The sequence below is a fragment of the Nicotiana attenuata genome, unplaced genomic scaffold (genome assembly GCF_001879085.1).
Source record: "Nicotiana attenuata strain UT unplaced genomic scaffold, NIATTr2, whole genome shotgun sequence".
NCBI lineage: Eukaryota > Viridiplantae > Streptophyta > Magnoliopsida > Solanales > Solanaceae > Nicotiana > Nicotiana attenuata.
The window spans coordinates 27,857-52,925 of NW_017673755.1; the positions used below are offsets into that span (position 1 = coordinate 27,857).

General features: G+C 40.1%; 1 protein-coding gene across 1 annotated transcript; it reads right to left on the reverse strand.

The window, feature by feature from the left end:
* Window positions 1-17,796: 17,796 nt before the first annotated feature.
* LOC109217182 (probable phospholipid-transporting ATPase 7) lies at window positions 17,797-24,138 on the reverse strand. Its single transcript, XM_019381406.1, has 11 exons — window positions 23,838-24,138; window positions 21,326-23,257; window positions 21,112-21,222; window positions 20,516-20,792; window positions 20,093-20,181; window positions 19,910-19,997; window positions 19,614-19,823; window positions 19,392-19,517; window positions 19,093-19,191; window positions 18,752-18,943; window positions 17,797-18,668 (listed from the first exon to the last, which is right to left on the reverse strand). The coding sequence occupies exons 2-11, from the start codon at window positions 23,107-23,109 to the stop codon at window positions 18,030-18,032; spliced, it is 3,615 nt and encodes a 1,204-aa protein (XP_019236951.1). The 5' UTR covers window positions 23,110-23,257; window positions 23,838-24,138; the 3' UTR covers window positions 17,797-18,029.
* Window positions 24,139-25,069: the final 931 nt, after the last annotated feature.

Genomic DNA, 25,069 nt, shown 5'->3' on the forward strand with positions numbered 1-25,069 from the left:
GCCACGTCAGCGCTAAAGGTGCAAATAATTCCATTTAAAATAAGTTTAGGGGGGTAATAGGATTCACGCAAAGAAAAAGTATGTAGTTGAGAATCCGTGTATAGGTCAGGGGGGTACTTATGTATTTTTCCAGCATGACAGCTTTGCGTATTAACCTTAGATAGGATGATATCATCTGCGAAGAAGAGATGTGATATAAGTGGACCCTGTTTGGAAATGCAGATAGGATGCCAGTTTAGATAGTCTACCGACTGGTTAATCATACGCGATAACATTTCCATGCACATGATGAAAATGTAAGGCGAAAGTGGATCTCCTTGTCGAATGCCTCTTGAAGGGAAAAAATAAGAAGTACGTGTTCCATTAATGAGTATAGTTGTAGTTGTAGTGGTAATACAAGACATTATTAAATCCGTTAGGGATGTTGGAATATTAAAAAATAAAAGAGTTTTCCGTACAAAAGACCATTCAAGACGATCAAAGGCCTTTTCTAGGTCAAGTTTAAAAAGCATGTAGCTATTTTTGCCTTTCATCTTATTGAAGTGTGATATAATTTCCTGAACTATTATAGCATTATCAGAAGTTCTCTTTCCCGGCTGAAAACTAGTTTGTGTAGGTCCTATGATTTTTGGTAGAATAGGCTTTAGTCTATTAACAATTATTTTAGTAATCAATTTGTAGACAGTATTACACAAAATTATAGGCATGTATTGTTGTATTGTGTGTGCATGCTTAACTTTTGGAACAAGGCAAATATAAGTGCGATTAAGATCAGGTGGAATTGCCTTGTTCCTAAAAATTTGTTGACAAAAATGTATAACTTTAGGGCCTACTTCACGCCAATATTTTTGATAAAAATAGGGGTGTAGGCCATCACGTCCAGGAGCCTTGTGAGGTTTGAAGCTATTTAGGGCATTAGTAATTTTGAAATCGTCAAGAGCTGCCTCCAATAGTTGAATGTCAGCGGAGTCAATTATGTGGGAATAGTGTAGTGGCGTATTATTAGTAGAGGAGGTATGATCTGTTGAGAACAAATGTTGGTATAGTCAGTTATTTGCTTTGGATTTCGTCATTGTTGTAAGTCCAATTACCTACTGTGTCTTGTAAAGCCGTTATTCTATTTCGCCTTCGACGCTGAAGAGCGGCCATATGGAAAAATCTAGTGTTGGCGTCACCCTCAGTAAGCCAATGTATTCGAGATTTAAGCTTCCAAAAATCTTCCTCTAAATGTAGGATATTGCTATAATCATTCGTAAGTTATTGCTCTAGATTTTGAAGGAAGTTACTAGTAGGGTAGTGAATTGAAGATTGAATGCCCGTAAGCCGAGCTAGTAATTTACGCTTACGATTGAAAATATTTCCAAATGTGTATTTATTCCAGTAAAGAACTTCTTCCTGAAATATTTTAGTGGTATGAATGGGGTCTGAATTATTTCCCCAGACCTGACGTACTAATTGATTAAATTGAGGGTGTGACGTCCACACTGTCTCAAAGCGAAAAATCCTTTTATGATGAGGGCGTCTAGATTCTAGTGTTATTAAAATAGGACAGTGGTCCGAATAAGTTCTTGGTAAGTGTACCGAAGCCTCCGGGTATATATTAAGCCAATCATAATTTGCTAAGATACGATCTAGTCTTTCTAAAATTATATTACCATGACGTCGTTTATTGGTCCAAGTGTAACGACTACCCTTAAACCCTAGATCCATTAAGTTACATTGATTAATAAAAATTTCTTATTGGGAGACCACCAAATTTTTCATTAGCACTAATAATTTCATTAAATCTCCACCTATGAGCCAGGGACCATTAACATAGTTATCAAGGAAGGAAATTAGATTTTTCCATAGTATATTCCTAACCTCATAGTAATTACTAGCATAAATAGCGGATAATAACCATTTAGGAGTGGATGGGCATACTTGTACAAGGCAGTGAATTTCTTGGTCTGACATTCTCAGCTCTTCTACAGTAATCTGTGTGGCATGCCACAATACGACTAATCCACCTATGAGCCCATTCGCAAAAACTTGTGTCATATTAGAAAACTGGAAATCATCACGAAGTACTGAGTGGTCCTGCATGTGTGTCTTCAGTAGTATAGCGAGGGTTAGCCTATGATTGTCCAACAATGATCTAAAGTGGCGCCTAAATTCAGCATTATGAGAACCCCGGCAATTCCAAATTATAAAATTCATGGTTGGGGGTTGATTGAGAAACTGCTCAGTTAGAACTGGACTCTGGGGATTGGCAGCCTGCATGGCCATCATTCCCTGATCCTCTAGTGCGTGAGTCAGTCCGAGAGTCGGAGTTATGACCATGGCATATTTCCCCGCCTCTCGAGTAGTCGTCACACGGAAGTTTAGACTGCGTGAGACCAACTCTGAAGGGCATTTCAGTATGAGCTTTTTTTCGTACGGTTCTTTGAGGTTGTAAAGATGAATTCCCTTTAACCAAAGAAATTACGTGTGAGTTTCCCTCATCTCCGCTAAAATTTCCACCAACTCCTGATTTGTTTGTGTGTCTAGTACGTTTGGAGATGGTGGTGGTGTTGGAGGTGGAGTTGGTTGTGGGGTCAGTGGGCTGTATGGGCTCGATGGTGTTTTGCAGCTTAGAGGTCTGAGTCGTTGGGTTTGAGTCTATAGGAATATCTGTAATAGGAGGGTTATTTCCTTTGCTAAAGGATGGAGTTTTAATCAGTGGCTGGCCAGTGCATATAGTAAGAGAAAGGGAGGTGGTGGATACATGATGTTCTTCACATGGCTCATAATCATTTTGAATTGTTGGGACTTGGGAAATCCTAGGTTCATAGGTTACTGTAGCATGCAGATTAGCTGAGTTAGTGTCAATTTGCATCGGTAAATCTGAGTGATTTTGTATTAAGGTTGGAAAGGTATCCTTCTTTAATTGGCCAACCGTAGTGACTGCGATAATTGAAGAAGTTATCTCATTACGCGGCAATTTAACAAGGCATGGCCACATCGACCGCAGCCGGTGCAACGAAGGTCGAGCCCCTCATATAGCACAGATTGTTTGTGATTGCCAATGTTAAGGTGCGTTTTTAGTGACTTCTCAAGCGGTACCTCAATACAGATGCGTGCATACCTTCCCCTAGTAGTAGTGGTGGTACAAGTATCTACCTTTAGCAGTTTGCCTAATTTAGATCCCACCCTTTGTAGAATCTCTAGATCATAAAACTCAGTAGGGAGTTCAGGTAGCCGCACCCAGATAGCAGAGTACATTAGCTGTGTATTTGAGGTGATGAATTTAGGTTCCCATTGACGTACTGAGAGAAAGTGATTTAATATAAACCAAGGACCCCCATGAATTGCTTTGATCATATTTTCTTCCTTCTAAAATTTGATGAGAAAAAAATCAGACCCTAGATCAATTAAAGGCATTTGTTCAGTTGGTTGCCATAGGGAGATAAGTTTCTTCCTTAGTAATTGGTGACCAACTTTTTTCTCAAATACTTTAACAATTACAGAGTATTTTCAGGGGGTGTAAAGACGTGATTTATCCTCAGTGGTTAGAGGGATGAACAGATCTTCTTCAGTGTCAGTAGGTGTTGTTTCCTTAGAGAGGTCAATACTTGGTTGTATTGAAAGTTGGCTGTCAGAGTTTATCAGTGAGGAGTCATTTTTTAGCAGTGTTTGGAGGAATGTTCGTTGTGGGGCCGGCAATGATGTAGGTTCATTAATCTGCATCTTTTCTATGTCAGGTGGTTCTTGAATCTGTTTTAATGGGAGTTTATTAAGGGTGTGAGTTGTCATTGAGGTTGGTGAAGCATCACAGGCGAACTCAATTCCCTTTTAATTTCAGATATTTTTGGGTTAAAGGAGTTGTATGTTGAATAAGCAGGAGAAATGTTCTTGGTTTGGATGCAGCTGCTTTAGAGAGAAGCTTTTGAGAAATAGCAAAAGAACTTCACATGGACTCTGCACTTTAATGCTGAAATGTAGGGAGAGTCCTAATTTGACAGAGAAGCTTCTGATTTAATAAAAAAAGCTTCTACTCCCTCTATTTGATTTTGTTTGGCACTATTTCCTCCCAAAATATGCCTATGATACGACACATAGAAATTTATTGAAAGCTGGAATTGTTAGCCCTCTCATGTTTTATGTTACAATTCCCATGCAAACCCCTACTCTCTCGTAGTTATTTTCGATCTCTTTTACTTGTCATGTTTAACTTTTGTATGGAGTAATTGTTAACGCAAACACTACTAAAAACTGCCAAAACAGTCCAGAAAAACCGACTGAATCGGTCGGAATCCACTAAAAACCGATCGATTTTCGATCGTTTTTAATTAGCCAGTAAGTATTTACTAACGGCATTTGCGTGTCAATTGTTTTGTAAGTAAGTACTTAAATGGTATGATTAAATGACTTAATAATGTAGAAATTCTTTTAGACCGAAGAGTGATATACTTGGTTAAAATAGCACGGGCTAGCTAGTTTTCGGACTGGACATTCAAAAATAGCCCGCGTTTGCCAAGTCATTGAAAAATAGCCACTATTTTGCTGCAACAGAGACCGGTCCAGCATAATATACTGGAGTTCGGTGCACATGTGTATGAACTTCCAGCATATTATGCTGGAACTCCAACATGCTGAAAGTTCCAGTATAATATATTGGAGTTCCAGTATACTTTGCTGGAACTTCAGTATATTATGCTGGAGTTCCAACAAAGTATACTGGAACTCCAAACTCCAGTATAATGTACTGGAGTTCCAGCAAAGTATGCCGGATTTTGAACAGTGTTTTCACTAAATTTCGATGACTTTTGAAACTGTGGCTATTTTTGAATGACCACTTGTAAATGTGGCTATTTTTAAATTTCTCCAATATACTTGGCCTCCTCGGCTTTGTAACAGTCGAGCCATCAAACCTAAATGCTGGTGCGCCTATTAACGGGAACCCATTTGTGCTTTTCGGGGCTAGCCAGGAGTTTTGCTAATTAGGGGATTCAAATATACAAGAATGACACACTTGACATTTGAACCTAAAATTTGTAGTTATTTTTAGATCCACTTACCACTACACTAGAAAGATCTCTTATGTCAAGAAGATTCAATATATATACATAAGAGATTCAAATATGTTATTTTTACTCTTATGAGCAGTATAATTGAATCTCCTTCTCAATAGGTGGATCCACCCTGGGATGGGAGAATAGGTACATATGAACAAATGGGAACTTCTCACCCACGCTTGAGATTTCTTTTCTCATGCTCAAAACAAGGAATCTGCTACAAGATTTGAAGAGTTAGTTATCAACACGATACAGCAAACCAAATAATTGCTCGGCACTCATAGGCCATCATCTTCATAATTCACAATATCAGGACAACAAAAAATGGTAAAAATAATAGAGGGAGAAGGAAAATTCAAAGAGCTCAAACTGTTTAGAATAAGTTATATACATGAAGGGAGTATGTTAGAAAGATACCAATTTTTACTTTACCCATAGGATTATTCACAACGCCCAAAGGGTTGGCTGATGCACAAAATATCCTACGTCTACGCAATATGCTAGGAAAGATGCATTCCAAAGGATATAATATAGATAACCTACATACCCTAATATTAATAGCTGCTTTCACGGCTCGAACCCGAATACTTATATAGAGTATATATCGAAGGATTTCAAAATTTAGCTCTTAGCCCCCCCCACCCACCCACCCACCCACACACACCACTTCCCCCCTCCCAAAAAAAAAAAGAAAATAAAAAATCAGCCTATAGCTATACCAGCAACCTTTTCTATCACACATCTCCAAGTTGCAGTATTGTGCCAAAAAATTTACCCAAAGAGTGAATTGAGACAAGCAGCTTCCATTATTGCTAATGTTAAAATTATGCCAAAGAAACTTGCTGTTCACAATATATACAAGAAAAGGTAAAAACGAAAGTGGGGAGAGATAAAGAGGAGATAATGGGTTCACCTCTTTACCCATAGATAATCATTAGCAACAGTGTTAGTATTTGAAAAAATAAATAAATAGATAAATCACTATAATAACAAATAGTATTATTTTTATACTTATATTTAATATTTTTATTTTGCTTATGATTTATATGTATATATTTAATAAAATATTCAACAAAATTGTGTCACGTGACACTGCTCGAGAAAAAAGTATATCTGCCCCTGATTAGCAATTGTGTCTTAATTTTTAGTTGGCTACGATGGTCTTGAAAACCCCAATTCTCATCGTGAGAGATCTTATAAAGGCTCAAATCTGAAATTGGGATTGTCGCATTATTATACCTCGTCAGTTAAAAAAAACATATTTGTACCAGGGTAAGGCTTGTTAACGGTCTTCACCATTCCGAACCTCGAATCCTCGAACGCAACTTCAAAATCTTACACTAAGGCATTTTAACCCTTACAAGAGATAACAAAAAGGAAGGGGGGGGGGGGGGGGGGGGGGTACGAACGAGATCCAAAAGCCACGAAGGAAAAAAGTTTCATATATTCATCATAAATCTCTTTACAAGGGCCATATGTCCCGATTAAGAGTTCTTTACAAGGGCAATCGACCTCAAATAAAAGCGGAAAATTACAAAAAGCACAAAGCCTAAGCATCACAATCCTTATCGGTAGAAGTATCTCCGCCCTCAGAATCCTCTCCACCGCCAAATTTACTCAAGTCCTCGGAGTCTTCCTCAGGAAACCAGCTTCCGAGCCTTTGTTTCCTCTACCCTGGCAACCTCGATTTTAGCAGATATATCAAAACTTTGATCAGGGCCCCCTCAAAGGCCTCCCTCCGAGTCTGCCACTTCGCATGATCCACCATGCTCTTGGCCTGCACTAGGGTGGCTTCAGCATCGGCCTTGTATTGGGTCGCATTAGCCTGAGCCTTGATATTGGCTGCGGCCACCTCAGATCTGGCCACCTCGACCTCTTTGGCCAAGTTGGCTAAATAGGATTCGAGCTCCTCGAACCTCTTTGCCTGAACCAAGGCATCCTCTCTCGCAGACCGAAGCTGAGACTCGGCCGGATTCGGCTCTGCTTGGACACCCCCCTTCTGTGCGGCCAAAATGTCCATGCATCCCTTGAACTCTTCAGCCTCGGCTCGCACTTTATCTATTTGCCTTTGGAAGTCCTTGATCTATTCGAGCCTCTGTCGGACCGGCATAATTGGATCGTTAGTTGTTACCTCCAACTCATCCTTACTATCATGAAGGACTCGGAATACCTGCTCAGCCATCTCAACATGTTCATCTCGAGCCGTCACCAAATCTTCCAGAAGCTTCTCACTAAGAAGCCTGTAGGAATCGCATTTCTCGGTAAGGCCCTGAACATCAACCTTGCGCTCCTCTCGGATTCGAAGAAAGGCCTTCTGATGCAACACCAAAGCCTACAAGGCATGAAGAAAACGTTAGAAACATCTACGATTCAAAGTCATGAAGAGACAATGGAACGACCCTCGAACTTACTCGGTTCAGAGCGTGTTGGGCCTCGTCGAACAAGCAAGCAACTTCCACTTCATCCATCTTGGCTTAGTCCTCTTCAGTGACCAAGCATCGGAGATAGCTAGCCACCCCGGGGGCAGAGAAAACTCGAGCGTCCTTCGGGACCGAGATGATAAGTGGCCGCTTACGCTCGGGATAGACACTGGGGGCCGGGAATTGGTTGGTCAGTTTAAAGCTCGAGGAAGCCTCACTCGAGCTCTTTCTCGGTACATCCAAATCACCAAGACCGGTGACATCTTCTACCTCAACGAAATAACCACGGAAAAAATCTTCCTCTCCATGGGCGCCCTCCCCGAGACAAGTCTCCACAGCCTGAGCATCACATATCATCGAATCAGGAATTGGAGGGAACGAGGAGGAGTCCCCGATCTCTATTGCCCCAAGTGGGCCTTTCGAGGCATCGTCTTCGTTCTGGGAACCTCGAGCCCGGTTTCTGCACCAGCATCGACCGCCTCTTCGGTAGCCCTCTGTAATAACCCAATATTTTAGATATAATTATTATTTGTGAGATTGAGATTAGTTAAATAACTAGTGAGCCTAATATTACGCATTTAGTTGGGTAATAAGAATAATTAGAATAATAAATAATGATTAAAAAAATGTGGTAGGCCCACATTATTTCTGTGCTGGCCCACGTACAAAGATTTAAGTTAGAGGGTAAGGTCATCAACTAATGCATATACATAAGGGATTAGTCGGCAGCACACATATTTTGGAAGAAAAGGTTACAATTTGTCTCTTGGTACATTAGCATTGTTGAAACCGAGAACTAGGAGAGTCGGCTAATTTTGCAACTCATATTGCTATCCAGGTATAAGATTAACTTCATATTCCTAGAATTAAACTAAGGGTAGTTAAAGTTATTTGTAATGATGACAAGAATTACTTTGAATACCTAGTGGCCATGGCAGATACGTACCTAGAAAACCTTGGAAAAATGCATAGAATCTTATAGAGAAACCTTTGTTGAGTTGTCCCACATCGGTGGGAGTTGAGGTCCTTGGTCTCCTTGTATGGCTTGGGCAATCCTTACCTCACAAGCTAGCTTTTGGGGTTGAGTTAGGCCAAATGTCCATTCTTATCATGGAATCAGAGCCAGACCCATCCCAATTATTGTTACCGATGTTGGGCCCCCATTTATGTTGTCCACGCTCCAAAGGCCTGGGCGTGAGGGGGGGTGTTGAGTTGTCCCACATCGGTGGGAGTTGAGGTCCTTGGTCTCCTTATATGGCTTGGGCAATCCTCACCTCACAAGCTAGCTTTTGGGGTTGAGTTAGGCCCAGTGTCCATTCTTATCAACCTTGCTATTTAATAAGAACAAAGCTCTTTAAGATTGGTATTATGAAATTGGAATACTTGGCAAAGGAATCTATTCTAGAAAATTTCATACAACGTTGGATTAAGATTGTTTATATATTCATGAAATATAGACTTACATTTCATTCTTCATGGACAGATTCACATGTGTTTATGAAACCGATACTATCAAATTCTACTTAGGAATAAAAGTCCAAATGAGCCTTAATGTGTTTTTCGAATATCTGTGTAACTAAAAGAGTAGTCGACTAGTTAATAGGTCACATGCCGAGTATCAAATTGTACTCTAATATAAGAAATTAGCCCAACTAGTATAATTGACATTGTTAATTAATATTTTGGATAGATTGACGCCATTGAAAGCCGTTTGGTTGGTGTTCTAGGCGTTGCAAGATTGGGGAACTTTCCTTTAGCGAGGTAAGTGAGACTTTAAGCTTCGATGCTTGCTTTTTTCAAAACCCGTTTTAAAAATATATTTTGTCTGCCTGGTCCATGTGTTGGGACGAGTGTGCCTTGGTAAAATCGGTAGTCTTTGACCAGCCGCAAATATATATTATTTTGTAAAAAGCTGAAATATTTTAACAAATGATTTGTGGTGTAGTGTGATGTGGCATAGCCTCGTGCTATGGCGTTGGGGCGTTAGAAATTATTTCTTCGATGCCGTAATATATTTGGGGCATTGTGTATGCCGCCGTTATATATTTGGGGCATTGTGTATGCCGCCGTTATAAATTTGGGGCAATGTGTATGCCGCCGTTATAGATTTGGGGCATTGTGTATGCCGCCGTGGTAGATTTGGAAAATTGTGTATGTTGTTGTGGACTCGTTGGGGTGTTTGGTTAATTTTCTGTACTGCCGTTAATGACAAGTCCTTAGTGTAGTTGTTGTTGAGCTATATTTAGTATTGATGTTGAATAATTGTTTGGACCTTATAACGTAATTATATGGTGCAAGATTTCCGTGCATATTATTTTTGTGTTCTTTGTGTGTTTGTATTTTCTAAAACTTATTCCAGATGTATTCAGAGTGGCGGGTCGAGGATCTTACTGTCACGACCCGGATTTTCCACCATCGGGATCGTGATAGCGCCTACTCTTGAAAGCTAGGCAAGCTGACAAATACAGTTTTATTACATTAATTATTAACCAGAACATAATTAAATAATAGCTAAAGCCAAACAGAGATAAAGTGCGGAAGTGTTATAACAGTTCAACAATTCTAATACATGACTACCCCAATGATCTGGTGTCACAATCCACGAACGTCTAAGAAATTCTACAAACATTGGTTTAAAAGAAATACATTTGTTCTCAAAATAGAAAGAGACAGGAAAAACTAAAATAGAGGAAAGGGGGACTCCAGGGTCTGCGAACGCCGGCAGATCTACCTTGGGTCTCCCGTGGACTGAAGGCAGCAACCTCAACACGACTCATGAGGTCCGGCACCGAAATCTGCACAGAAAGTGCAGAATGCAGTATCAGTACAACCGACCCCATGTACTGGTAAGTGTCGAGCCTAACCTCGGCGAAGTAGTGACGAGGCTAGGACACGACAACAATATAAACCTGTGCAATTAAATCATATACGAAAAATAATAATAACAGAAATTTAACAGATAAATACGGGAAAGGAAAACATGCTGAGGGGAAATATCAAATTCTGACAGTAATAAAGTAAAGAAGCAAGGTAAATATCAAACTTTGAACCAACAGAAATGATAACACAGTAACACGTGCACGACATCACCCTTCGTGTTTTTACTCTCGTCCTCACCATAAAAATCAACAGAAGCGGCACGGCAGCACCCTTCGTGCATTAACTCTCTCATAATCATGGCACGACATCACCCTCCGTGCATTAACACTCGCAGAAATATGGCACGACATCACCCTTCGTACATTAACACTCTCTCAGAGTATCGTGCACGACATCACCCTTCGTGCTTTACACTTTTCCTCACCCAAACAATAGAAACAATAACATCCCGGCAAGGGAATCAGCTATAACCAATCTCTTTTCAACAGTTAAATTCACAATATAAGTCTTAACTTGAGGCAATACTCAACAATTACCCAATAACAAGAGAATATAACAAAACTTGTTCAACATGAAGAGTAACCAGCTTAAGCATGAACAATACGTGATAAGAGACACAATGGTTACAAGTATAAGACTCATTTGCATGCTATGACCCAACAACAACGTATAGATACTCGTCACCACACCTATACGTCGTACTCAACAACTAAACACGTAGAAAATAAGACAACAACACATATTCCCTCATGCTAAGGTTAGACCAAACACTTACCTCGATTTTCCGCTTTACCTCTCGGTTCCACTTCCAATCCGCTTGAATCTAGTCATAATTAACTTAATAACATCAATAAATGCTAAAGAACTCAATTTCCATGCTTAATTATAGATTTCCCAATATTTTTCCCAAAAAGTCAAAAACCAACCCCGGGCCCGCTTGGTCAAACCCAAAGTTCGGACCAAAACCCAATTACCCATTCACCCACGAGCCCAAATATGCAATTGGTTTTGAAATCCGACCTCAATTTGAGGTCTAAATCCCCAAATTTTGAAATTCCTAAATTCTACCCAAAACACCCAATTTCCCATGAAAAACCCTAGATTTTGAGATGAAATCATGTAAAAAGACGAAATAGATTGAAGAAAATGAGTTAGAAATCGTTTAATTCTGATTTGGGGAAGAACTCTCCTTTGGAAAATCGCTTATGGGAGCTTAGGGTTTGAAAATTTGAGAAATGAGTTCAAAATCCCATCCAAGACCCTTTTACTCAGCTGCAGATGTCGCAATTGCGACCAGAGCTTCGCAAATGCGAAGCTCGCAATTGCGAAAGGGCTATCGCAATTGCGAAGCTTTCACAATCCCTGCTGCCTTCGCAAATGCGAGGAAAGTGACGCATTTGCAATCACAGACCTCACAATCCTTTCCCTTCCCAAACTCCATTCGCATTTGCGAAGGTTTGTTCGCATTTGCAAACTATGTTGGCCCAGCCTTTTGATCGCATTTGCGATGAAAGGCTCGTAATTGCCAAGCCTGTGAAGCTCGCAATTGCGAAGTTTAATCTCGCAATTGCGAGATCAGAGGCCTGCAACAGCTGAAGCATACCAGCAATATTTTTCCTAAGTCCAAAACACCCTGTGGCCTATCCAAAACTCACCCGAGCCCTCGGGGCTCCAAACAAACATGCACACAAGTCTAAAAACATCATATGGACTTGCTCGTGCGATCAAATCGCCAAAATAAGATCTTAAACAACGAATTTAACACCAAAACTCATGAAATTCTCAAGATAGTTCAAAATTTCTATTTTCTCAACCAAGGGTCTGAATTACATCAAATCTCTTCCGTTTTTCACCAAATTTTACAGATAAGGTCTAAATACCATGACGGGCCTGTACCGGGATCCGAAACCAAAATACGGGCCCGATAGCAACGAGATCACACACTATTCCATTTCTAAAAATCCTTATATTTTCCAGCAAACAATTTTCTTCAAAAATTTATTTCTCGGGCTAGGGGCCTCGGAATTCGATTCAGGGCGTACGCCCAAGTCCTATATTTTACTACGGACCCTACGAGACCGTCAAATCATGGGTCCGGGTCCGTTTACCAAAAACGTTGATCGAAGTCAACTTTAAGCACTTTTAAAGGCAAATTTCAATATTTTTTTTAAATTTCACATAAAGGCTTTCTGGAAACGCGCCCGGACTGCGCACGTAAATCGAGGAGAAAGAAAATAAGGTTTTCAAGGCCTCGGAACCCGGATTCGGATTCTAAAACAAAAGATGACCCCTTGGGTCATCACATTCTCCACCTCTAAAACAACCGTTCATCCTCGAACGGACATAGAAAAGTACCTGAGTCGGTAAAAAGATGGGGATATCGGCTCCGCATATTGGACTCGGACTTCCAGGTAGCTGCCTCGGCAGGCTGACCTCTCCACTGAACACGAACCGAAGGATAACTCTTCGATCTCAGCTGACGAACCTACGGTCTAGGATAGCTACCGGCTCCTCCTCATAAGTCAAATCTCTGTCTAACTGGACAGTGCTGAAGTCTAATAGGTGGGATGGATCGCCGTGATACTTCCGAAGCATGGACACATGAAACACTGGATGCACAACTGATAAACCCGATGGCAACGCAAGTCTGTAAGCCACCTCTCCCACTCGATCAAGGATCTCAAAAGGTCCAATGAACCTAGGGCTTAGCTTTCCCTTCTTTCCAAATCTCATCACGCCCTTCATGGGCGACACCCGAAGCAACGCTCGCTCTCCGACCATGAATGCCACATTACGAACCTTACGGTTGGCGTTACTCTTTTACCTGGACTGAGTTGTGCGAAGCCTATCCTGAATAATCTTAACCTTATCCAAGGCATCCTGTACTAAATCTGTACCCAACAACCGAGCCTCTCCCGGCTCAAACCATCCCGACCGACACCGTCTACCATATAATGCCTCATAGGGAGCCATCTGGATGCTTAACTGATAACTGTTGTTGTAGGCAAACTCCGCTAATGGAAAGAACTGATCCCACGAACCTCCAAAGTCAATAACACATGCTCGGAGCATATCCTCCAAAATCAATATAGTACGCTCGGACTGTCCGTCCGTCTGAGGATGAAATGATGTGCTCAACTCGACCCGCGTACCAAACTCACACTGCACTGCCCTCTAGAAATGCGAGGTAAACTGCGTACCTCGATCAGAAATGATAGACACGGGCACACCATGGAGACGAACAATCTCACGGATGTAAATCTCTACCAACCGCTCCAACGAATAGGAAATCGCCACCGGAATGCATGCGCCGACATAGTCATCCTATCCACAATAACCCATACTGCATAAAACTTCCTCTAAGTCCGTGGGAGTTCAACAACGAAGTCCATAGTGATAAGCTCCCACTTCCACTCAGGAATCTCAATCTTCTGAAGCAAACCACCAGGTCTCTGATGCTCGTACTTTACCTGCTGATAATTCAAACACCGAGCTACGTATGCAACAAATACTTCTTCATTCTCCTCCACCAATAATGCCGCCGCAAATCCTGATCTTACTGGGTTATATTTACATATAACTCACTCCTTACCTGCATGTCCATGCAGATACTATTGGTGAAGATGGAGCTAGTAGCTGACGAGTTCGCTAGAGTTGATTCAGTTATTGAGGTGAGCCGCCGCATTGTTCGTGGAGGCTTCCAAAAGATTCTTTTTTATTTATTCACATGAGGTCTTTTGTAATTCTCTTATATGCTCCATGGTCTAGTGTGGGATATGGGCTAGAGTTTCAATTAATATTTCAAGATATTAATTGTTCGTAATTAATGGTTAGATTATTTGGATACTCATTTGATTAATCAAATACTGCAAATTAATCGATAATGTATTAATATGGTTCGCCTGGCGGGTGGTGTTAGCTGGTGCCAGTCACGTCTAGGGGTAGTTTGGGACGTGACACCCTCCCACCTCGAGGTGAGGCATCTTCGGCTTTTTCTAGCTCGGGCTCATCAGGTCGGGGCAAAGCAGTTTCGGCTCCCGCGGGCCCAGTGGTTCCTTGAATCTCGGTGCCAGCTCGCACACGAGTCACTAGCCCAGAGTTTTCTTCTTCTTCATCATCATCTTCGGTCACGTCCCTTAGCTGTTGGACGGACTCCAGAGTTACACGGATGACATTCCCCTTAGGCTTATGGGGCCTCCTAGCCGGTCTTTTCTTTTCCGGGCCTGGAGAGCTCGGAGCCTCCTTTCTTTTCTTCTCTTTGACCTGCTTCAGGGCAGATGATGAAAGAAGTGCCTCTTCTTCAGCAGAGGGGGCCTCATTGCTACATCCTTCCCGAGGCCTACAAAAGAAAAAGATGAGTAAGTCCAATAACGAAGCTCGAAGGGAAGCCGTTCTAAGGAAAGAAGGTTACCATGGTTACGGGCTTCCCATTGACCCTTTGTAACTCCATCCAAGCACGTTCTGAGTAAGACTTTTGCGACACTAATCCCTCGATCCACTGCCTCAGGTCGTGGATCACTTCTGGCACGACGGCCACATCTGTAACACCAAAAAACTTAGATCACAAGATGATGAGAAGTAAGACGGCAGAGATAGATATTCAAAGGCAAAGCAAAATATTTACGTTTCATGTTCTTTTTTTCAGGAAATGACATGTCTTCGACAGGGATCAGGTCCGAAGTCTTTATTCGGATAAACCGGCCCATCCAACGTCAGTATCGTGTCTCGTCTATGCTCGGGAATAGGGGTTTGGTGGCTCGATAGTAAAGCTTGATCAAGCCTCCTAGATAAAGCCGGGGGCTGTAGAGACGCATAAGATGATCAAGGGTAAAAAGATGCCCCTCGATCTTGTTTACAAAAAATCGGAGGAGGATTACGATCCTCCGGAACGACGGATTACGATCCTCCGGAAGGGAAGAAGTGGGGCACTTCGTCGGAACAAAGTCCTCTGGGGAGGCTCCGCCACGGCTCTGGCAGGCCTTGACGAAGAAGCGGCTTCCTTGTATGGGACAGTTTTAGAGGTCTTAGCCATTTTTGTGAATAGGGAAGAACAAAACAGAGGAGGAACGCTTGGATATTTTGCGAAGAAACAAGAAAAGGGAACCAGGAAACTGAAAACACAAAGATTTGGAGAAAGCAAAGAACCGTGAAAATTAGGAAGTCAAAAATCGTAAGTAAAGTTTGAAAGGATGAGGAAGGCGGCTATTTATTGGCTTCGCAACGGCGGTTCAATACTAGTAGTGGCCGACCGGCAACTGACGCGCCTTAAATGCCTGGGAAACTGAACCAACAGGACGTTTCGGTCACCTCTGCCGTTTGCGTCACAATGCTTACGTCATGGTAAACCGAGGGCAGGTTCGAAGACTCAATTCGTTTCTTGTCATTACACTCCAAAAAACGAGGGGACTATCTCTATACGGTCAAATCGAGCTTCCCTAATTTTGTGTGGCTAACCGAAATCGAGGTAGCAGAACAAGGCTCGGCCTCACATTCTATCGAACCATGGTACGGAGATGGAGTACTAAGCTCGTGAATCAATGACCGATCAAGATCGAGACCAGTCGCGATCGAGACCAAAGCAAGAAGGGATCGAACAAGAAGCCTGCTAAGTCGAATAATGGAAAGCCGAGATAGTTGTGATCGGGCAAGGCCGTGGCGAAAATCTCGGCACGTATCGACTCAGGACCGGTTATTTAGCCAATCATGGGATTTTCTTCCATACTTAGAATTGTACCGTAAGTAGAATACCTCTACTATATAAATGGGGTTCTAATCACGTTGTAATCATCATACATTCACGCATAACAAGGAAATATATTATATTTTTTCTCTCGCAAGCTCTGTTGTTCAGTTCATACTTATCAATAGCATACTCAGTTGGTTCGAGGGCGATTTAGCTGGAGGGCCACCGTTGTTCATCATATTGGTTTGCTTTATTTTACTGTTAATTTCTAACATTAATTCTTATATTTATCAGTTTGTGCCAAATGAAATTATATATCTTTAAAACCACTTATAAGTTTAATTGTTATCCAATTTTAAGGGTAAACCATGATGATCGCATGTTTACCTAAAATCACAAGGAAGAATTGTCTCGAAAACATACAATCTTAGAATCCATACAGACTTAACACTAAGTAGGACAGAAGGGAGGAATAAGATCGATATAGACTTGTACCATTTAGTGTGGTTAAGGTTTAGTGTTTAAAGTTTGTTATTCTTGTCAGAGATTTGTATGCTAGTAAAAAAATAGGAAAAGGCCTAAAAATGCCACTCAACTAACATAAATGGCTTTTCTATGTCATCCGCTTAAAGGTTGCCCTATTCATGTCACTAACGTTATACTTTTGTCCTATTTATGTCACTATTTTTATACTTTTGGCCTATTTATGCCATTGTCGACTAACAATTCCATTTTCTGATTTTTAAATAATAACAATTAATTTTTCGACCCCACCTTTGCCACGTGTCTTTATATTACTGGTTCTTCTTTACTTGACCCTACATTTCTTTTAACCCTGATTATGTGTAATTAACCATGCCTAACCCGATAAAATCCAACCATATTTTAACCCAACCCCTAATTCCTTGTCACGACCCGATAAGATCAGTGTTCAGTGATTTGTATTTATTTGAAACTGATGTTGTGTTTATTTCAATTCAATTTGTAAAAATCTAAATCTTAGAAGCTCATTGTACTACCAGTCCTTGGAAAAAGTATTAAGGTTCAGTTATTTTATCATTTATTTGTCTAAAAAATATCATTAAATTGGATAGTTGTTAATTGGCTTACCTAGCGGGTTGGGTTAGGTGCCATCACGACTAGTTGGATTCTGGGTCATGACAAGCAATTAGGGGTTTGGTTAAAAGATGGTTGGATTTTATCGGGTTGGGCATGGTCAATTATCCATAATGAGGGTTAAAAATGTAGGGTTAAGTAAAGAAGAACCAGTAATATAAAGACATGTGGTAAAGTTGGGGTCGAAAAATTAATTCTTATTATTTAAAAACCAGAAAATGGAACTGTTAGTAGACAATGGCATAAATAGGCCAAAAGTATAACGTTAGTGGCATGAATAGGGCTACCTTTTAACGGATGGCATAGATAGGCCATTTATGTTAGTTGAGTGGTATTTTTAGGCCTTTTCCGTAAAAAATATAGAAACTTATAATGCTAGAAAACCTAAATATTCAAGAATTAATTTGCTATGGTATAGAGCGACATGATTAATAAGAATTCATAACCGACACTATTTTTAAGATTGAGGCAAAACTGTATAATACTATATCCCAAAAAAAAATGTCTGGCAGCTGAGAATGTAGGCTAATAATACACAATACACGAGTCAGTTTAGGATTTGATATTGGTCCAGGAGTCACATGTCAAGTTAAGACTACATAAAAGCAAATCTAAAGTAACAAAAGTAACATAAACATATATTAGCTACCTTCCCAAACTCTAAGTAAACATAATAAATAATGTACAATATAGAGTGCCACGGTACTTAGGAACAAATGAATAACCTCATTTGATTTCTCACTATACTGGACAAAAAGAATTTTACAAATGAGTTACAAATAGGCCAAAGAAGAAAAATTGTAAATGGCCTAACCCCCTAAGTTCTGTGTAGTAATTGAAAGGGAAAAACAATCTCCCCCAAAAAGAAATTAAAAGAAAATCAACCATTCATAGTTATAATTTCTTTTTCTGCAGTCTCCCTCTCAACAGCCTAATTTTCGCATCTACTCTTGCTGTGAATCCAATCTTAGTCTTCTGCCTTGCTTTAGATCCTTCTCTCTTCCACATATGACGATCTTCGATATCTTTCTTATAATATTTGATTTCTTGAATAATGTGATGATCCATCGGACTAAACGATCGTTGAAAAGCAATGTGAGCTAAGTAAGGCAGAGTACATACCATAGTTACTAAAAGAGTGGTACACCAGTAGATTGGAGCAGGAGCTAGAGCTTCCTCGAGTATTCTGAACGCGTATTTAGAATAAACTGGTGCTAATCTACCATATATCAAGAGAACTATGTACCAAGTAGCAATGCTTCCCCAAATAAGAATATGTTGTATCCATGTGAAATGACTCATAGTAAGTGCAATTTGGCAGTTGACAGCCCATATGACGCAGGTAAACATCGTAGTACCCAAAGCTGTCAAGTCAGCCGTCTGGCCTCCAGAACGGAAGGCTTGATCGTAAAAGATGATAATGTTGAGGAAGAAAATAATGAGGGACGTGTAGATACCATTGCCAAGCCACCCGAGTATTCTATACCAGTCAAAGAACAAATTTTTCGGCCCTTGTTGGTACAGTGCTGGAAACTGCAGAACAATTTAGCAGAGATGTCTGTGTAAGTCGATTTTATTGAAACTATGAGAAGTAAGATATTAACCGGAGGAATTACCTTTAAACAAACGTCAGAAGGCACATCCTGCTCGAATACTCCAAGTGCAATTACAGGCAATGAAGTAAGAATGACGTTGAATAGCATCATATATGAATCATCATAGACAGACTGTCCCGAAAAGCCAGCAAAAGCCTCGAAGTAAAAGAGTGTGAGGCCAAAACAGATGTTTTTGTAGAAGAAATAACATATCTGAACGCAGAAAATTATAATGCAAGTCAGCAAAATATATGAGAAGGATCCAGCTAGATCACTCTTTTATCTGCTTAGGCATTTTATGTCACTTGCCATATGTATTGGATCTTCTATACATAAAATGAAACATTATGTACAGTCATTACCATCTGAGCAATTCGCTTGTAGCACCAATGCCCATGTACAACAAGAAGTCTCTCCAGGTACCGGAACTGCGCAATAGCAAAGTCACTCGCCATCACAGCCTGCAACATAATAAAGGCTGATGTTACATGATATTATAACATACATTACAATTCGCAATTCAAAGTTCGAAAGACTGGAACTATGTGCATAAAAATCTAGAAATTGATCCTTATGGGAAAAAAATGATGCGTTTTAAGCAAAATGCTGAAACAGCTTTTAGATTAATAACGGCCAAATGCCACGTAGATGCACCATTAACCTGCATTCCTTCTGCGCCACTGATACCAACGCCGATGTCCGCTTCTTGAATCATCCCAACATCATTTGCACCATCACCAATTGCTAAGGTGATTTTTCCAGTTCCCTCTTTTACTAACCTTGTAACCTGATCCAAATCAATTACAAAGGAAATATAAATATGACCAATTTCATGGCTGAATAATTGGGGTAGAATTGCAGAAGCCAATTTGGTTTTTCTTACCAAGGCCTTCTGTTTAGGAGATACACGACAGCAGATGACAGATGCACAATTAACTGCTAAGTTCAAAAAGTGTTGCTTCATATCATTCTCCAAAGCGTAAGCTAGAGTTTTCCCATCAATAATCAAGGCAAACGCAGCATGTGGATCCTTTTCAAGTTTGATCATTTGAGAAGCATTTGTGATTTGCTTCAAAATGTCCTCCTTCATAGCCTGACCAGTAAAAAACAGAAATGGAGGCTCCATCACTTATAACAAATCTCCTACAAACTTTGTATACTTGGTTTAGAATGGCCTACCTGTTTAGAATCTTGAGCCACTGAGTCTGCATTCATTGTCGTTATGCTTATCTGTTTCATTCCTTGTCGAAGCAAACTACACGCATAGCTGCAAGGAAACAGGAATTTGTACTTAAGCAGTAATAAACCAATGACTGAATAAGCATTAATGTTGGAAAACATTTCTCTCTTTAGGAGACAGACCCTATGTTGATGGCTGTTTCCATCTTATCACCTGTCAGTACCCAGATTTTGAGACCAGCTTGCGCTAGTTTATCTATGCACTGAGGAACCTGGTGAAAAGATAAATAATGAATTATTCAGAAAGTGCCATTATGTGCAAGAAAATATACTTTGAATTTTTAAACAAGCTCATATTCCTTAGCAAAAGATAGGCGATACCTATTAGTTGAGAATATGTTTAAGTCATGTTAGCACTTTTACTTTACATCCTTTGCTTTCTTTGGATGTAAGTAGAAAATATATAGAACTTCTAGTACTTTTTATTTTTATTTTTATAATATTGGCCTGAGATGAGTTTAAATGGAGTAATATGGTCAGTGAGGATTCATATAGCGGATCCGAACTTGTTTGGACTGATGCGTAAATGTTGTATAAGGTACATACTCCCTTCTGTAGTTTATCCTCCACAGCAGTTGCACCAACAAGGATCAAGTCCCTTTCCATCATATCAGATACTCTTTCAAGCATGGCATCTCTATCACCGCCAATGTAAGATTTTGCTTTAGCAAACTCTTCATTCCAGGCTAAGTACTCCGCCTCATCGAGCTTTTTGTAGGCAAGAACAAGTGTACGCAACCCTGCTTCCCCATAATCATTTAAATGCTTTGTCATAGCTTCTTGAAACCTTCCTCCATTCTTTGATAATCTATCGTAGATGATGCTGCATAATTAAAGAAAAGGTTTGAAATTATATATTAAGAACATAGCCATAAATCATTTCTGTACAACTTAAGAAATAGCAGAGAGAGGTATCATAACTTATACTAATAATTTTAGCAAAACCACATCCCGTCTTCAACCCCCCCCCCCCCAAACAAAGGAAAGATATAGGAGGAAAGGGGTAATAGAGTAATCAAAGGATAAGCATATTGTAATTGACAGACAATTTAACAGCGTGTTTGATAACAAAATAGTCACTTAGATCACCTACTTTAAGGATGCATAGTTCATAGTAATAAAAAGGACATTCAAAGAAACACCTGTCTGCTCCTTTACACAAGAGAAGAATCTGGCCACTCTCATCGCGGATTATAACAGACATTCTCTTCCGCTTGCTAGTGAACTCCAATAGATTGAGAACTTTGAATTCCCTAAACGAATAGCAACAAGATGTAAGCTTAGAAAATAGTGACATACTACAAGTGGTATGCAATTGTTGTTGAGAGCAACTTACGAGTATGTGAGTTTACTCACCTTTCAATTGGCTCTTGAAAAGAAGGATATCTCTCCCGTACAAAAATGCTTGATTGAGTTCTTTTACAAAACTCAAAGCCAAATTCCCTAGCTGCAACAAGAAATGCTCCTTCATCTGGCGACTCCGCTTCATAGTTAAAGCTGCCAGTCTCCTCATTTAGCTCGGGAATAGCAGAATGACAAACTGAAAGTATCCTAAAGAATAACAAGATGACATCTGCATTTGGCTCTTTCATCCAATTTCCTTTCATAAGGCGGCTATCCTCAAAGCTGAACCCCTTTATTGCAGCTTTAAAATCGTCTTTAGAAGTGATGACACTCTCTAGTTCAATTTCTGATGAACCATTCTCATACTCACGTCTCGGTGAATCAGGATCTTGGCCACCAAGGTCCTCGGCCATCTGCTTTGCGGCTGCAAGTTCTACATCACTTGCACGCATTCCATATGACGTACCAGCAATGGAGCATTTTAAGAAGTCCATTTGGTTGCACGTCAAAGTGCCGGTTTTGTCTGAGAGGATAGTATCGACCTGCCCCAACTCCTCATTTAAGTTTGATGTTCGCGCTTGAGCAGGAGTTCCAGACTCATCATCATACATACTAATATCCTGGTTTATGAACAATGCCTGTAGGACCTTCACAACTTCAATGGAAACATAGAGGGATATAGGAATTAAATAACCATATAGTATAAGTGCAGTGACTAGATGCAAAAGGCCTGATAACTCAGGCCGTCTTGGATCGACCACATTATTTACTTCGTTCATAGGTTGCATATACCACCAGCTTGGCAATTGAAATTTTGCATATATGGCAAAGCCGATTGAACTGACAAATGAGATCGAGAGAAGGACAGTAAAAAGGAGGTAAATAATCTTGTCCATCTGTAGTTCGATCCTACTCCTTTTAGAAGGAGACTTTGTAGAATTCTGCATAACTTTGCTATCATGACCAGTAAATATAGCAACTCCATAAACATAAGCTGTATTCCTAAGCTTTGAATCCCTGAGGAGAATCTGACTCGGATCAAGAGGATAAACCTGACGATCATACTCGAGGTTGCCCACAAAAGTGTAAAGACTAGGATTAGGATCTTCACATTTTATGGTTGCACTGAATTGCTTGAAAGCCTCATCATCCTCCAAAGGTAGAGTAACCTCCAACGCTCGTTTTACCTTCAAGTTTGTCTCTCCATCCAAGTTCATAGTTTCCACATAACAGATTCCATCTTCATAACTAGACGATAAAAGAAGTAAATCCGCCGGGAAAAATTGATCCTTCTCCACTTTCACGATGTCTCCAACCGAAATCTTCATCCACGGCTTATGACCAAACACACCATCTTCCTTGTGGACACCAGCTTTCCTATGATTGACCTTCGTATCTTGTATGAACCGCCGCGAGTCTTCTAAGGCTTCCTTCGCCATACTCAACCCGACCACAAAGACCAACGGAGCTACCATACTGAAAGCTGAGAATGGCGAAAGGTTTGTTGTGGATGACACAATCGCAGCCATGAGAAAATACAAGTTAGCGACACGTCTGAATTGCTCGAATAAGGCCTTGGGTAGAAATGTGATGATGTTATACTTTGTGGTGGATATGTGATTGCTGCAATACTTAAGAGGTTTCTTTTCATGGAGATGGGGCTGGTTACAATGTACCACTCGCGAGAACCCAGGGCCTAACTGATGGGGACCATCTTCCTTGGCATGCGACCGGTAGCAAGCAAATGAATACAAACTGCTCCTTCGGATCTTTGCCCTTATCCTGCCTCGCGCCATTTCTTTTTTCCTCTCAAGGAAAGCCTAAATCAGTTGCACCACAACATGATAACTTTCCTAAAAGGAAAAAGACATGAATTGAAGGGCATCCTCATGCAAGCATTCCTTTTATATGTGAATTGGGATACCCAGAGGAATTAGGCCAGGCCTGTTACACAAAGGGTGCTAGATTAACCTCAAATGTATAAATTAATCACAGCTCATCTAAGTAACATCAAGATCCAAAAAAAAATGGCAGCTCGATGCACTAAGCTCCCTCGGGGTCCGGGGAAGGGCCGGACCACAAGGCTCTATTGTACGCAGTCTTACCCTACGTCAAGATCCAACATTTCTTGAAGATCACTATATTTTATTTAAACAAATTTGAGTCTACCTGAGCATTAAATTTGGAAAATGGCCCCTGCATATATCCAATAAAGATTCAATGTTTACAACAGATTTAACTTTCTTTGAGGGGAAATAACAAAAGATTTCAGCTAAGCTGCAGCTATTTTGCAAGCATTTTAAACATAACAAACACAATAACCACAACACAAAATACATAATCCTTCAGAAAGAAATTTCATTTACCAAATTACAACAGGCAAAGTTTCACAGAAGAAAAAAAAAGGGGCAGCACATTTTCTTGTGATTAAAAAAAAAAAAAAAAAAAGCAAGACACAGGCCACAAAGGCATTTCCTCAATATCTACTTAAAGGAAAATATTAAAGGAAAAAAAAAAGGGGTACCTGAAAAGGGAAGGGTCAAGAAATAAGGAACTGGCGATTGATATAACTGCAAAAAAAGACCCTGAAACAGAAAAAGGCAGCAGCTTTCTTGAAAATCGAAATGTAGAACGTAAGAGAGAGAAAGAAGAGAGAGAAGGAAGGACGATGATGGGGTTCAGGAGAGAAAGAAGAAAGAGTCCTTTCTCTCTCTCTCTCTCTCTCTGTCCCAAAGTCGTCCGAAGCAATGCCAGTATTTTAGGACCCGAAACAACCCCTTCTCTCTCTTTCTTTCTCTTTTTATGGAGTTTAATGTGTGTAACATAACATAACATAACATAAACATGTTGTTTTGTTTGTGTGTTTTCTCCCTCTTACAGACATGGCATTCACTGCTTCTTTCTCGGAACTTCAGTTGCATTATTCACTTCTCCAAATATTCGCCGTCCTTTTTCTTGTTTCTTGAGAAAAAAAAATGAATTATTCTATTAAATACTCCCTTCGTTCCAATTTACATTACTTTGGACATAAAGTTTAAGAAAAAAAGATTACTTTTAAAATTTGTGGTCCTAAACAAGTCAAAAAGAGGCCAAGAATATTTGTTTGATTATAATTAAGAGTAGAATTGTAAGGTTAAGCTAACTTGTTATCAAATTTAAAAAGGAGTCATTTTTTCTACTGGATAAAAAAAAAAAAGTTAGTGAAACGGAGGGAGTCGTTGCTTTTTGGACAGTTGCTTCACAAAAAAAATTATTCAACCCCAAATACTACAGTAGTCCTATAAACTTAAGCCTTAAGGTTTATACACTGATGATAGCAAGAACTATTACATCATCAAATAGCATGCAATTTCTAACTTTTAGGAGGTGTCTTATATTTTTTATAAGTTCGTGATAGTTTTCAACTATTAAGCGAATTTTTTTTCTTTTTAAGCAAATCCACTAGGCAGGTGCCTAGGGCTAGTTTTATTAATAATAAAAAGCAAAAAAAAAAAGAACCACATAGGAAGATTACAAATAAGGGGGACAATAGCACCAGTAATGTTGCCTCTATGCCTTGGCCATATAATCGCTCATCTGCGCCTCACAATGCCCTTATGACAGACTCATGTAGAGGAATCATGGTGTAGCTGCCGGCAAAGTCTCACGAGGGCGTATATATTGAGCACATGCCCATGTTGTCCAGCCAAAGGCCCAATGGCTTAATCCTATTCTCTTTTGGTTTCCATTCCTATTCGAAATTGGATTTGGTGTTTA